At 43.5% G+C, this 15479-nt stretch overlaps 1 protein-coding gene across 7 annotated transcripts in view; it reads left to right on the forward strand.

Annotated features, from left to right (window-relative positions):
* rhobtb4 (Rho related BTB domain containing 4) overlaps nucleotides 1-13718 on the forward strand; it is a 40150-nt gene extending 26432 nt beyond the window's left edge. For all 7 annotated transcript variants that reach the window (XM_086205932.1, XM_086205934.1, XM_086205935.1 and 4 more), the window contains 8 exons: nucleotides 2656-2841; nucleotides 2992-3811; nucleotides 3942-4161; nucleotides 5081-5199; nucleotides 8431-8581; nucleotides 9044-9132; nucleotides 9233-9338; nucleotides 9615-13718. In XM_086205932.1, the coding sequence (XP_086062058.1) occupies nucleotides 2656-2841; nucleotides 2992-3811; nucleotides 3942-4161; nucleotides 5081-5199; nucleotides 8431-8581; nucleotides 9044-9132; nucleotides 9233-9338; nucleotides 9615-9793 (1870 nt within the window). In that variant the 3' untranslated portion in view covers nucleotides 9794-13718. The remainder of the gene's footprint in view (nucleotides 1-2655; nucleotides 2842-2991; nucleotides 3812-3941; nucleotides 4162-5080; nucleotides 5200-8430; nucleotides 8582-9043; nucleotides 9133-9232; nucleotides 9339-9614) is intronic.
* The last annotated feature ends 1761 nt before the right edge of the window (nucleotides 13719-15479 follow it).

Here is a 15479-nt window from a genome sequence, read left to right on the forward strand (position 1 = left end):
CTGTATGCTTTGTCAGCCTGCAGTCAGCTGATAAGGATGTAGTGCAAACTCAGCTGTTTTCTATTTCCCTGGCATCTGCAGCTCCAGGCATCATCAGCCCCCCAATTCGGTTCATGCCCTACCTGCCCTCCATCTCCTCACCTCAACCCCCCCCCCATCCCTTATTATCTCAGCTCCCATCATTAGCCTCCTCCATGCCCTTGCTGCTCCTTCACACTGCATCCTGACACCTTCCTCCCCTCAGCAGCTGTTTGTTGATATCAAAACTGAAAACATCACACTTTCAGGCAATACCCAGACTGTCACATGTTGTTAGGAGTGGAACTTTGTGGTTGGGAAAAACAATCTCAGTCTGAAAATAGGCTAAGCCAAACTTAACCTTAGCCAGCCTCAACTTAATTTTTGCAGTCAGCAGAAATCAAGAAAGAAAAAAGGTTTCGCAAAATAAGTAAAGCATGTCCATATTTCAGTTGTGAGTATTGTTCTTGTAAGCAGCTTTAGAGCCGTGTTATTTTACAGTGTGACCGATTTAATACTGCATATACATATATATGTATATGTGTGTGTGTGTGTGTGTGTGTGTGTGTGTGTGTGTGTGTGTGTGTGTGTGTGTCTGCTCTTTCATAATCTGGCAACAGGTGACCTTTGTAGTCTGAATCCACCACATGAACACAGTGGCAGGGTCATTTATTAAACATTAGTGTTGGAGGTAAATTATTATTGATAACACAGAAGACTTTTCAGCTGCATCATTCAGTTGGGAGCAGCCCCAGAGTGCTGGAGCCTAATATGTTGATTTTGCGCGAAGAAGCAGGCTACTTACTGCATGCGCTGTGTTGCAAATACAGTATCACTTCCAGTGTCCATTAGGTGGCACTGGAGAGCATACATTTACTTTGAATTATGATGATCAGGGGAAGAAAACGCAGTGTCATTTTGTGTAAAACACCAACTCTCCATGTTATCAGCTCTATCCCAGATGTTTTACAGTGACCTAAATTAGGTTTGTTGCTACTTTGATGACCTAAATTGATCATCCAGCAGCCTGAACTGGATCACAAAGGTGAGGTCTGACCCGGGCCCAAATAAATATTGTCATTCTATTGACACGGTGTTGCACAACAAAACTTCTGGTGAGGTTCTCACTGAGGCTGCTGTAAAGTTTATAGACAACAGTGCTTTGATAACATGGAGGTATACTGGCCTAAACCACGGCAGGAGGACCAAGGTGGGTTTTTTTTCTTTTGTGTAATCACCCACAAGAGCAATGGCACGTACACATAACATGACCTCAAACTGATTAAGCCATGCTAATGATCCTTTGACAAAGTGCTAATGGGAATTCCTGTGCGTGTGCGTGTGTGAGTGTGGGTTTAAGTGATGATGTAATAGTTTCATAGTGTATATTCAGATTGGAGAGAGAGAGAGAGAGAGAGAAAGAGAGAGAGACAGAGAGAGAGGGAGGGAGCTTAAGTGAGATTGTATTAGTGAAAATAAATGTGAGACCTTTTGTGTACACTGTAAAAAAAAAAAAAAAAAAGTTAATTCATCCTGTCACTCTGGTGCATTATCCTCAAAGATAACATGACAAAAAAAACCTCCTGCTGTAAAATCAGACACTAAAGATGGAATTACTTCCTTCAGCTGGATTATTTCTTTGATTGCCACGAAGACGAATCAGATTTACAGGTTAAGTACAAGATAAGGTTTGCAGAGATTTGTCTGCTTGTTGAATAGGCCAGTTTTATTGTGGGTTGCCAGGGGAGAGTGAGAACAGCTGGTTTCCAGTTCAGGATGCCGCTGAGTAATGCATGTTTAAAAAATGTGAAGAAAATAATATTTCATTATCTTCAGGCTAGCAAGAGTGATTAATGTAGCGTACGAAAGTGATAAGCTAATGTTGCTGTTTGCCCTGGGCTCCCGGGGTCAAAAAGCCATGTGTTGTTGTTGTTGTTGTTGTTTTAAAGGCATAAATAATCTCGGAGTAATAGATTCTTGCTGTGTCAGCGTTGTTGTGGCGTACTTAATGAACAGCCTCACTGAAATAGAGGTCTAGCAGACATTACCTAGAAACACACTCATGCACACACATGCCATCAGCAGCAGCAGAGATCAACTGTAAGTGCTGCCGTCTGCTTGCTCAGACACATCGGGTTGAAGAAATGAACGTGTGTGTATTTGGATCTATTTTTAGTCGTCTTTTGGTGGTGTAGCCTCAGAGGATTTGAGAAATTACGAAAGAGAGAGAGAGAGAGAGAGAGAGAGAGAGAGAGAGAGAGAGATGGGCCATACAGATCACCAGCCCAGAGGCATAAACTTACACACATGCATCTAGTGACCCCACCTCATGGCTTTCTTGATGGCGCTGTCATGCTCCCACAATGCCTTTCGGCAACTGAACAATCCTCTTCCATGCACATGTTACTGATGTTTTAATATAAACTGACAAGATCTTCAGTGACTCAGAGGTGACCCCCTCTTTTCCTTCTCTCTTTTCTGTCCTCTTTACTCCATCAAAGGTCACATGTCGTTTCTCTTGCTCATGACACAACACATCAGCTTTTCTCTGTCGTGTTTTTCCTGTTATCTTGATCTCCGCTGAGCTTTTTGTACATGTAATGAAGACTTTTTTCCTCCCCCTATCTTTCTCTCTAGGTCTGATGTAGTGGTGCTTTGCTTCTCTCTGGCTAATCCCAATTCTCTGCGCCACGTCCGCACCATGTGGTTCCCGGAGATCAAGCACTTCTGTCCCCGGACACCCATCATCCTGGTTGGCTGCCAGCTGGATCTGCGCTACGCTGACCTGGATGCAGTTAATCGTGCACGTCGACCCCTAGCCAAGTGAGAGGCCTTGTACATCTGGCATTAGCAGACACATTCTGATACTAATCGATGTTAAGAACTGCGCAGATCATTATTAAGATAATCCTTGCTTGTATGTACTTCAGTATTAATACACCATCATAAGTCATCATCTTTCCCAACCCCCAGACCCATCAAACCAACAGATATCCTCCCTCCAGAGAGAGGCCACGAGGTTGCAAAGGAGCTTGGGATTCCCTACTATGAGACCAGCATTGTAGCCCAGTTTGGAGTTAAAGATGTTTTTGATAATGCCATCCGAGCTGCGCTCATCTCCCGACGTCACCTGCAGTTCTGGAAATCTCACCTCAAAAAGGTTCAGAGGCCTCTGCTTCAAGCGCCCTTCCTGCCGCCTCGCCCTCCACGCCCCATAGTGGGTATACCAGACCCCCCTCCCACAGACGGCGAGGGACCTGATTCCCTTTTCTGTCAGCCACTGTGTGCAGATGTTCTTTTCCTCCTGCAGGGTGGCGGTACTCGGGTCTTTGCACATAAAGTGTATCTGGCTACTTCCTGTTCCAAATTTTATGATCTCTTCACCCTTGATCTTGGCGGGTCCTGTATGGGCTCGCGGGGGGAAGACCATGAGAGCAAGGAAAACTTGGAGAGCGTGGAAGAGGATGAGCAGAGCAGGAGAGGAGCCAAGGAGCAAGCTGGGCGCACCAAAAGCCTGGACATTGATAAAGACGGGGTGGATGGAGCAGTGCGCGGCCTAAATCGACCCCATCTACTCCTGCAAGGCTCTTTGAGGACTTCACAGAGCGATAACGCGCTCCCATCTCGAGCACAGTACTCTGTGGGAGCGTTCGGGACCGGTCGTGCACTTTCAGGATGGGGGAGGGGATTCCTGAGTGTTTGTCTGGAGCACGTGGATGATCCCGTGACAGGACGACCTCGACTAATGACTGTGGTAGCCATGGATGCGCTCATACAGGAAGAACCATTTAAGGTGATGAATTTCAAAACAGCAAAATTATTAAAGAATATATTCATTAGCCGATTTTTTTTTTTTTTAAGAGATCAATAGAACAGACTACAAAGTTGATTAGAGCTGACCTCCTGCTTCGCTCTTGTTCTAGGCTGTGCTTCAGTACCTGTACACAGGCAGTCTGGACGAGGGCCGGGGGGACCTGATGCAGGTGGCCACCATCGCAGAGCTTCTGGAGGTGTTCGACCTGCGGATGATGGTGGCGAATGTTCTGAACAGAGAGAGCTTCATGAACCAGGAGATAACCAAGGCTTTCCACGTCCGCAGAGCCAATCGCATCAAGGAGTGCCTCAGTAAAGGGACCTTTGCTGGTAAACCTCTGTGCCAACCCTTCAGAGCCTGTCAGCTGCATTGGTTACATTGCAGATGTTTTCCATATGTGCACTAGTAAATGTGTGTGTGTGTGTGTGTGTGTGTGTGTGTGTGTGTGTGTGTGTGTGTGTGTGTGTGTGTGTGTGATCGAGAGAGAGCAAGCGAGAGAGAGGGAGTGAAAGTGAAGTATTTGCTAATTCTCAGCATTCTCTTTCAGTAAATGTACACTTGTGTACATTTGGCCATATTGTATATTTGCCATTGTATCTTTCTTAGAGAATATGCATTTTCTCTGTTGTGCTTAATCTTTATTCTCAAGTCCTTTTAAAAGTCATCAAGAGACTTGATGACTGTGTGCCGCTTCAGCTTGCTTGGTTTTCTTGTCTTCATCCTCGTGTGCTTTCTGGGTCTTGCATTTGTGTGGTGTTGTCTGTCCCCCTGAGCTGTTGTGTATGCATGTTCTCACAGCATTTGCAGCCAATGCCAGACATCTGCTGTCTCTCAACAAACACTGTCCACTCCTTCCTAAACTTTCTCTCTTGTCCTCTTCATTATTTTAAATCTATCTCTTGATTGTATTAAGATTTCAGATGCATCCCAAACAAAATAACTGCACTACAATAGGGTGTCAACACATAATCTACCAAAGGACAAGTCCAGAGTCCAACACAGGATTGAGTCCATTTCCTGTACTTTACATCTACTCTCCTTCCCTTACTCTGTGTCAAAACCTGTTTTGTCCCTCTGTCAATTTATCTCTTTGTCTGTCTACCTGTGTCTATGTCTCTGTGTGTGTCTGTCTGTCCTTTCTGCCTCTGCGTGTGTCTGGATGTCTGCCTTGTCTGTCTTTCCCCCTCTGTAGCTTGGGCTTCTGTGGCATTCCTCGAGATGAACGCTGTTTTCCCACCCTGGTTTTAGATGTGGTGTTCCGGCTGGACGACGGCTGCCTCCCGGCTCACAAGCCTTTGCTCATCTCCAGTTGCGACTGGATGGCCGCCATGTTCCGTGGCTCTTTCATGGAAAGCTACATTGAGGAGGTGAGTTTGAATAAACTAGAACAAGCTTGAGTTACATTTAAGTGCTCAAGACAGATTTAGTTTCTGTGTCCCGGAACTTCACCTTAATCCATTTAGGGTGTTTAAAACAGTAAACCCAAGTCAAACTGTGTTGGCAGCCCAGTTCTACACCAACATGTGACAACTTGGAGAGCTCATACTTGCGCTAAGGTGACCTCAGCCAGAATCAATGTAAAAAAAATTGCATTTTCTTTTTGCCATGTTCGACAGATCTGCCCTAGAACTTTAGTGATTCTTCCTTGATCCGTTCTTCACCCCTCCAGCAAGTTTTTGTGAAATCAGCCTCATAGTTTTTTTGAAATCCCAAGAGAAAAACAGGCAGAACAGAAACTGTTGCCTCCTTAACTGCAGTAAAAGACACATTAGAATGTAAGTGCACGTTATAAAATGATCTCCAGATTTTACCCCGAGTACAGAAAGCTGAATATACACTAGCTTGAGTTAGAAACACTGCAACTTTGTGTGAAGGGTGTATTGATAGCAGACAAGGATGTTACACTAAGCCATATCAATGCCTCAGATTAGCACAGAAGAGTCCTATTTTTGAGGCCCGTGTTCCCCAAGTGGCAGGTCAAGTTACTTTAGTTGGGCTTTCTCACTTTTGCTCAGCTTGTGATTGCCTGACCTGACTCAGTCTGATCAGACAGGAAGTTCTCTGACAGTCTTACACTTGACACTCTGCATACTGTGTTGCTGAACCAAATCCTCTGGAGTATCGTTACGTTCAAGGTCAGGATCAGGTTACGTGTTGAAATGGGTATGTTGAAGATCCAGTTTAGAAACAGGGCTTTGCCTTAGACCTGAGAAAGAAATCGATTTCTGTTTTTTTGACCACATTGTTGCCCTGAATTTGATTTTAGAACAAACAATGCGAGTTGCTGAGAAGAAAAAAAAACCATAGCAAAAAGGGATCCCAGTGTCAGAGAGGGAGCACAGCGTTAGCTGCAGGTGTCTGTGGTTCGTGTCTCTCACTATCGTGGATTTGTTTACAGCATTTGACCATTAAGAAGGACTGGAGAAAAAGCCTTTAAGAGTGACTTTACAATGAAGTTGTTCGTGTTTATGTTCATGACTGAGAGTTTTCACCCTTTGCAGTACTAAGCATGAAATTTGATGTCACTCGTTAAAACTCGAGCAACAGATTTTCTGCTGGCTATGAAAGTTCCTGAGGTGCTTGTGTAATGCGTAACGTGTTTTGCTGATATCATATATGCAGTTATTTTTGCAGCATCGTGATAGCTGATATTTACGGACAGTGGGATACGAATTTGCACACGCGTTATGAATTTCCAAACATTTGGGAAAGCTTGTAAATTAATATTCACCACATAAACAGCAGATAATGAGCAGAGGGGGAGGAACTTAAGCAAAGCTGGGCTAACATAAATATAGGACTAGAGACAGATACACATTTAAGATACACATTTTAAAAACATGTCTGTGAACAGGACAGCATCGAGTACTGCTGAGGGAACACTGAGTATTTTTGTGCATCAACTCTTGGTAGATCGGTATCACAGTTATATTTCAGCTTTGAGCGGAGCGTCATTACCATGAATACATTGTATGAAAATTCAAAGAAGCTGTAACTCCAACTGTGAGTGCAGCATGTGATCAGCCAGCGCTGTGCTATTTTCATGCTCATGTCACACTTCTTTCTCTGTATTTTTAGGCTCACACATTTCACTGTTCATGCTGTTGTGTGATAAAATGGCTATTGAATTTGTGTGCAGGAATGAGATGGATCTGTGTTTCAAACTGATATATTATCAGTGCAGTAGTATGATTAGTGATAGCGCTGTTCCTCCTTTTAACAACAATCATAGCTGTACACATTTCATTCAAAATGAAAAACTCTTCAAGTGTAATCAAAAACCATGGTTTAAAAGAGGTCAGACTATCAAGGCAGGTGTGCTGTCGGATGGAAAATGTGTCATAATACACACCTGGATTATTTTTGAGGTGTGTGTCTGGGGTTTTGTTTTCAACAGGAATATAAAAACTGATTTTCAAATGTGATGGTTGGTTGAAGTCCTCACTGGCTTCTTGTGTTGTGTTTTACTCTCATGTTTCAATGCTCCTTCGTTCCCTTGAGGTGAGGTTTGAGGACCTCCCTGGGGAGTGACATCTCAGTCACACCCTCGCATCGCTGCAGCTGTTCCTCCTGCGCTGCGCTGCATTTCATATTTTCAGTTGAATTTTAATCAGCCAGATAAGCAAAACCTGGACTGAACTGCAGGCTGAGTGAGCACCTGTCAGGACGGTAGCAGGGCAAAATCCTAAAGTGTCCCGTTGCTGGGACTGTGTCCACTCATTAATGCTCCCTGGTCTCAGCTGGGGTTTTAAGCTCAGAGACCACCCTTGTCTCAGTGTTGTGACTTTTTCGTCATAACGAGAGGTCTTGCCAAGCTGACATTCTCCTAATTGGTTCTAGAAGTGACGGTTGAAGCGTGCCTCAGTGGGTACACTGGGAGGGCTCCTGGAGGGGTCAGGTCATCAGCTTTCCTTCCTCACTCACAATCGATGGCGATCTGACTAATCAAAACCAGGCAGATAAAAAAAGATTTCGCTCATTGGAATGCATTCATTTATTCAACAAAGTGAAATGTTGAGCTCCACTTGAAAGTGGTGTCTCTGGTTTGGTGACGGTCTGGTTGATGTATGGTGACACCTAGAGGTCATTGCACATGCAACATTTGCTCTAACGTGATGTATACATGTCTAACTGTGTATCTCTAATCCTCCCTTGTTGGGTTTATTTTTTCGTTTTTATCATATGAGCTTCATGTTTACGGTGTAACTCACCGTACATCTGTATGTCACTGTTTGGGAACTGTGTGAATCATCGGAGCTGAGCTTGTAGCACATTCCCGCCCCATCACACCGAGGGGTCTTGTATGTCTTTTGGATCTTACCTACATTACTCACATCACTGGCCCTCAGACAGTGCTTTCATCTGGGCTGAGATCAAAGTGACCTGAACAGGATGTCCTCTGCCCTTTAGCTTCAAATACCCACTGCATTGTCCCCCTTAATATCCCCGTCCTTGCTGTATCCCACCCATTTCTGAACCGAACACTTAACATATTAGTCAGCATATTAGGTTCTCAGGAATGGATCCACACTTGCAGTGTTTGCTGAAATTAACCATCAGCTCTTCATGTTTATGTTTTTTTTTGTGTCATTTTCCAGGTATCCATTCCTAACACCAGTACAGCCTGTATGCGCGGTGTGCTGGAGTTCCTGTACTGCGGCCTGCTCACGCCTTCCCCTGGTCTGGAGTCCATAGATCTGATTGTTCTGGCCAATCGTCTTTGTTTGCCACGACTCGTCGCCTTCACAGGTAAAAACATTAAAAATATTGTTTCTGTTTTGATGGTTTTTGTGGCTAAACTGAAATGTCACTGTGCCCGATGGTCCTATGTCACATGCTCATCCTCCAACCCTCCTTCAACCATGCCTCCCTGCTCGCTGGTGAAACAATAAAGTAACACTACAAGAGATATTCAAGATTGTTTAAAAACCAATAATGTAATATGGCTTCCACAGGAAGTTAGAGATGCTGACCAAACAGGATTAGAACATATTGAAAATGTATAAAGTTACAGTAAGGACATGAAGGAGCCATGGAAACAATGATGCCTAAATAAAAAAATCTTAATGTGCCGTGAAATGTTAGAAATACAGGCAGGAAGAATGTCCAAGTGTGTGTGACTGATATACTGATGAAGATGCAGGTTCATGTCAGTGATGCATACAAACAGTCAATATTGATATTTTTATGTTTCATCGTTTGCATCTCCAGAGCAGCACGCTGTTGACGAGCTTCTGCGGTTGGCCGTGAAAGGAGTTGACATTGATGGACAGGTATTGGCATACCTGGAGCTGGCACAGGTCTGTCCCTGGAAAAACATCAATAATTCAAGATAAAGGGATGGCCTTCTTTCTCAGCTGTGTTAAATTCTAATTTCCTTCTCCTGTTTTCCTCCTGCAGTTCCACAATGCCAAGCAACTATCAGCTTGGTGTCTTCATCACATCTGCACTAATTATAACAGCATCTGTCGCAAGTTTCCCAAAGACATGAAGGCCATGTCTCCAGGTAGATACTCGTCACCTGTCTCAGTGGCTCTGTCTGCATGTTTCCCACCTTTATCCAAATCCTACAAGACACAGTTGCAATGCCACCTCAAAGGAACACTTATATATATACTTATATTGCTGTTGCTAGAATTACAGCCATCCAGTCTGTTTAATGAGTGAAATAGTCTACTGATGTCTCATTCCAATCCCAGTGTTCACTGATAGAGAAATACAAGTCAGCCCATCCGCTTTCTGACCGCGTGTCTCTCACACATCCTTGTGTCCCTCTCTGCAGAGAACCAGAGACACTTTGAGAAGCAGCGCTGGCCTCCCGTGTGGTTCCTCAAGGAGGAGGATCGCTACTTGCGTTCTCAGAAGGAACGCGAGCATGAGGAGGAGATCTTGCGCAAGCTATACACCAAACGGGGTTGGTGTTTCTGGAGACACTCATCCTCCTCGCCACATGTCTCCTAAGCGTTTTCGTCCACTGATTTCTTCGTCCTGACCTGGGCTATCTCGCCCAGGATCACTAACACCCCTGTAACGATTAGAAAGGAGGTCAGCTTTGACCCCACGTTGGAGAACTGGCTCTCAGTGTTGCTAAGCCTGAATGTCGGCATGTTTCTGGGGAATGTATGTGCCTCTTTATAGCTGTGGGTGACTTTCTGAGTGCATTTTGATATGCCCGTGTGACAAGTGTGGACTTGTGGATGTGTGAGTGTATGGTTCTTATGACTGAGTGAAGCTTCCGAGCAGAGTGCTTCCCAGACACCCTGATCTGCGTGGGCCTGCGGTGTTGCAGTGCAGTCCCTCTGTTCCCTCCACAAGAGCTCCGTCCCTCCACCAGCACTCACAGCGTCCGAGCCTTTGAGTGATTGGACTGGGAGCAAGGGCTCTCTATCTCTCTCAGTCTTCATTTTTCATATTGACCTTAACGACTTTTAAAGATTGACCACTCACAGCTCCTGTCGGGGAACTTACCTCTGCCTTCACGTCTTCACAGACTGTTAGCTTGCACAAGATCCACCAGTCTAAAACCAGCACTGGAGTCCCAGGAACTGACACAATGTAACTAGAATTTATTCACACCTTCTAGGATGCTCTAATCAGGGGAAATGGTGCACACTTCTCCCAGGAAGTGTTGATGAGCTTGACGATTGTCATTACAAACCACAAAGATGGAGCTCTAGTTAGGGTGTATGGCCAGGACGCTCCCGTGAGGAGACTTGATCACAGCTATTCACTTCCAGTGGTCCTCTGTGTGCGTCATACACTCCTGCACCTGCCGTTCCCTCCTCCTGAACACAACACACGCAAAAAAAAACTAAAGTTGGATTCACCAAACTGCACTTGAGAGAGATTCAAAGTGACCACTCATTAGCAATGATGGTAATGGTAAGGAGGGCTAGCCTTACTTGATACCTCGACCGTGGAGGAAAGATGGATTCAGTAGTTAAGAAAAACCCTTGCAAATCCATGACCGCTAGGTAGCATGGAAGCACCTCAGCCAGCCTGCCTTTACACCCCTACACCACAGGGGGCAGCACTGCTCAGGGCCCCAGCACTACACACAAGAGGAGGTTTGACGCCTGTGATTTCTTCAGAATTATTAAGATCATTTAAATCCTTGCAGAGTGTTGAAAGAAAGCAAAAGCACATGCAAAGTGTTATCAGTGCATTTATATTCACCTCACTCTGAATACCAAAGCTGTGACTCTTTTTTTTATCTCTTTCTTCCTCACTTTCTTCGTTTCTGCTTCCCGGCCTCCTTATTCGAATGAGGGGATGAAGGAGAAAAGAGAAGGAGGGGGTAGAACATGACGATCCCTCCTTGTGGTGGCGTTTTCACTCTGTGGTGTCAGGAGAAAAGTGTCACTGCTGGATGTTGCCTTCCATTCCTCTCGCTGGAGTTGAAAATGGTGCTGAACACAATAAGACAGTGTCCACACGAACACACGCGCAAACACACACACACACACACACACACACACACACATACATGCACACTATTCTCTGTTCACAATGTCTAAGTTGTCAAGTGTTTACCTGCACTGAATGTGCAGAAAGATTTCAACGTTGGGTTTTCTTCTCTATATGCGAGCAGTCTGTAAAAGGTCACTGATTTTACTCCGTGTAGATTTCTGATTTTACATACAGTGGTTGGAACTTTTGTGTTTTTTTCCTGCTTTTGTAATCGATATCTGTTTTGTTTTCCTTGATAACCAGATTGAATTTGCAATCGTGTTGCGTTAACTCCTGTATACAGGCATGTCAGAGCAAGATTTTCTCAGTAAGGGTGCTAATTTCTTTGCGCTTTAGGAATTAATGTGAAAACGAGAGTTTTGTGGTGAAGGGTTTTCTATTAGCGCGCCGTTCTATTTGTGGGTTTGCGGCCCTCAGCTTTGCCCAGGCAACTGCAGGAGATAGATTGCGCGAGACACGTGGTGTGTTCTGTAGCTCTCCTTGGGAGGTGTGCTAAAGTCATTGTCAGCTACTGAAATAGAATTCAGAGAAGAATCTCACGAGATCCATGTGAGAATTGAGCAGATTCCTCTGTGAAAAGAGTGAAAGTGGAGTAAAAGTTAACAAGTGTCAGTCAGCACTGCATCCAGTCGATTTAGAGTTACTCGGTTTGAAGTAGTTTAGTGAGCTCCCCATTGAAACAGATGGCTACTAGACTTGTTGTATTAATGGTTGGTATGACACATTAAGCCTCTTCTAAAGTCCTTGTGCCTTAGAGTTGGACAAACTTAATCAAAGTGTAGTTGGGGATGTTTAAACCTGCAGACGGGATCTGCAGCGGTTGCCGTTGAGGCAGTGTTGACAAAAAATGGCCGCGATGATGCTCCAGCTGTGATGGTGGTTTTGCTTCATGCACTCAGAGCTCTTCTGTCCTCTCAAGGGGGGTGTTTGACCCAACCTGAAGCTGGCTTGTGGAGCCCTTTCAGGCCTCATTCTCGCAGACATATGGCCTTGAATTCAACTCCAGAAGGCTGGTGTAGTCACATGGCCTTAGATTAGTTGAGTCTAAATTAGGCGGATGTGGAAATATCCGCGCCGCGGTTGGACTCGACCCTCCGCAGTTGATCAAGAGGTTGTGATTAAAAGCAACAGGATTAAGCCCTATAATGACCACTGGCTGGCGTGTGTGCCAGACGGGTGCAACCACTTTTGTAATGAGGTTTATTTGCATGACAGCCTAACGTTGTCGTTATGACGACACTTTGTTTAGGAATGCACTTTCTTCTCCTTTATTTGTCTATGACTCAGTGCTTATTATGAATATTTTCTCATGTGTTCCTCAACCTGATGATTGTAGCACAATATTTTCCCGTCTTTCCAAATTTTCCTTGGTGCATCCGCTGTTCAGATTCTTCTTCGGTTATGACGGCACTGAACCCCACAGTAGCGCTTTTTTTGACTCATGACAGATTAGTTTTCGTATATTAGCTCAACACATGGTCACGTAGCATCAGTACTCTTTTTAATCTCTATAAAAACTCTATTTAGATAAAGGAGGTTATTTTTAAGATCGTATAATCTTTTTTTAAGAAAATTATTTGACTCATTACTAGCAAAGATAAACTCAACAGGGTGTTTTTCATTTGTAATCACAAAAATAATCCACCAATGTGGTGAGCGAAATTGTATAACAAAAAAAAAAAAAAACCTTTCAAATTTGCTAAAATAAGATGATATTGTCTTGAAGATTGCTTTCTTACAGAGACGCCTTCTATGAAGTGATTTCGTCTTACGATTACGACGTGTTAAGGGTCTTTTTTTTTGTAGATATTCGACATCTATGGGTCGAACATTGACTTCTGTACATAAAGCAGTTTCTTGCCCCAATGTAATGCCTCTGGTGCCGGTGGGAATTTTAAAGAAACTGAATAATCTATTAAAATTCTTTTGAATCTGGACTGCAACCTGCCTGCAAAATGCAGAAGACAAACTCAGTTCCCATTTGTTGTTTGGGTGACGAGAACTTGAGCCAGAAAGGGGAGCGAAAGCTTAACGTAGAGAGGAGGGGGCTACCACTTTTTGCCCCACACAGGCCTCTAAAGGCTGCAGTTGAACCACTGATGTAGTTTGTGTTGTTCTATTTCATCACATCCTTTTCCCCGTTACCTTCTGCCTGGTTATTTTGCTGTAGGAGTTTTCTTTCCTTCTTAGCGTTCCGGTCGGCCCCGGTGACTGAGAGAACACCTCGCTGTGTGTCTGTGGTGTCTCCTTTCATGTGCCTTCAGTGAAATCTCACACTTTTAGCTCAGCACAGAGGCTGACAGCTCTGCACCTGCAGCCTCCTGAGCTCAATTTGATTAAGCCAAGAAACACACACACACACACACACACACACACACACACACACACACACACACACACAAGCACAGAAACAAAGGTAGACAGCTTTTTTTCAATGTGCAGCATCTTAGCGCTTGTGTGAATGAGCTTCTTTAATACTTAAAACTGTTAGCGGCGATCAGAAGGCGTAATGATAACTTGCTGTGATCACATAGGATACGAAGCTTTACGCAAACGATAAATTATGAAACGACCAAGAAACCCAGCGTACCAGCAGTTTTAGATTTTTCGCACTCTTTCTGGTGCCTGCACTTTCTATCATGTAGCCAACTTTTGTGATAAGTCTTTATATTTACCAGTTTTCTTGATGAGAGGTGAAATATCTTACTTACTTTTCCACTCTGTCCTAATCACTTTCTCTCTTACGCCAAATCCAGTATTATACTTGGTTTCTTCCACTATTTAGCTGCAATTTTATTACATTGCAACATAAAGTCAATGTATTCAAAGTTGGGGAACAGCATCTGTGAACAACTTGAGTGGATTAAAGGCAGATATTATATATTATGCTTTAATTAAGATAGTTGTTATCAAGGTAAAGTACAGTGTTGTACATTTAAAGTAAGTCGTCCCAGCTGGAAAGGATCACTAACCTTATAACTGCTGACTGACACTGTATTTACCAAGCTGTCATATACATGATTGTATCCAAGGACAGAGTGTGTTTCTATAGACAAACATGGTGTTATTAACATCTGGTCTATACTGTAATTTTTAAGTGGATCGTGTATACTGACTAGTATTGTTGTGCACTTTTGTTTCCATCGACTCATCTGAGTTTTATTAACATTTACTGCTCATGTTATTGTGTTTTATTATGAAAAAAAAAAGGTGAAAGAAAGAGCACACCACATTCACAAACTATTAAGGGCTTTCAAAAAAAAAAAATACGACAAACATCCAACAATCAGAATGTTTGCTGCTGTTGCAAAAATGTTTTGAAACAGAAAATTTGTAATATTTTTGAACCACTGTGATTTGTACAAAAATTAAAAAAAAAGAAAAGTAGAAAACATTTTTTTTTTGTTTTTGCCATTTCAGTATTTTGATGTTTGACATGGATTTTATTAAAAATGTTAATCTTTTGAACTCGTCTTACGTGTCTCTTATTGGGTGGAGTGTCCAAATCATGCTGCCGAGCAGTTCTACTCAAGTCAAATTTTTCCAGATATGAAGATAAAAAGGATGGAAAAATTGTCACTGAGGGGAAATTCTACCAACTAAGGGACAGAACAAGGGACATCGTGGGCAGTAAATGCGAACAGGTTTATTTGAAGAATCAAATCATATTCAAAAATATTAATTTAGGCCAGTTAGGAACCTCTGAGGCATGTTTCTCCCTCTCAACTCTGTTTTACAGCACACACAAGTGTGACAGTACTGCCCCCTTGTGGAAGAACTGGTAATTTCCTTGCTGTATGATATAAAGAAGTGGATCATGTTGCGCACCCTTTTTTTCCCTGACAGTTCTTTCTGAAGTTTTAAGCCTCCAAAATTCTGTTCTTCAGCCAGAATTGAAGCAGTTGTAGTTGAAGAACTCATATACACACACAATTAAAAGGAAAATAAAACAATCATTTAGACCTGAAAAGATGAATGGCAACTCTTGTCTGAACGGCTCTGTGTGCTGTCAAACGATAAGCCACTAAAGTAGTAATCTGAGGACGTCACCGGGATTAGCGATTCTTGGTGTGTCAGAGCCTGTGAGCTGCTGTCAGGGCTCATGTGCACTTATTGAGCACTGAATTGTGCCTGTAACTCCTCAGCCTCTGTAAACCCTGGAACGAATCGCACGGCT

This window comes from Aulostomus chinensis, chromosome 6 (assembly GCF_037954235.1).
Source record: "Aulostomus chinensis isolate RoL2024-O1b breed Wild chromosome 6, RoL_Achi_v1.0, whole genome shotgun sequence".
NCBI lineage: Eukaryota > Metazoa > Chordata > Actinopteri > Syngnathiformes > Aulostomidae > Aulostomus > Aulostomus chinensis.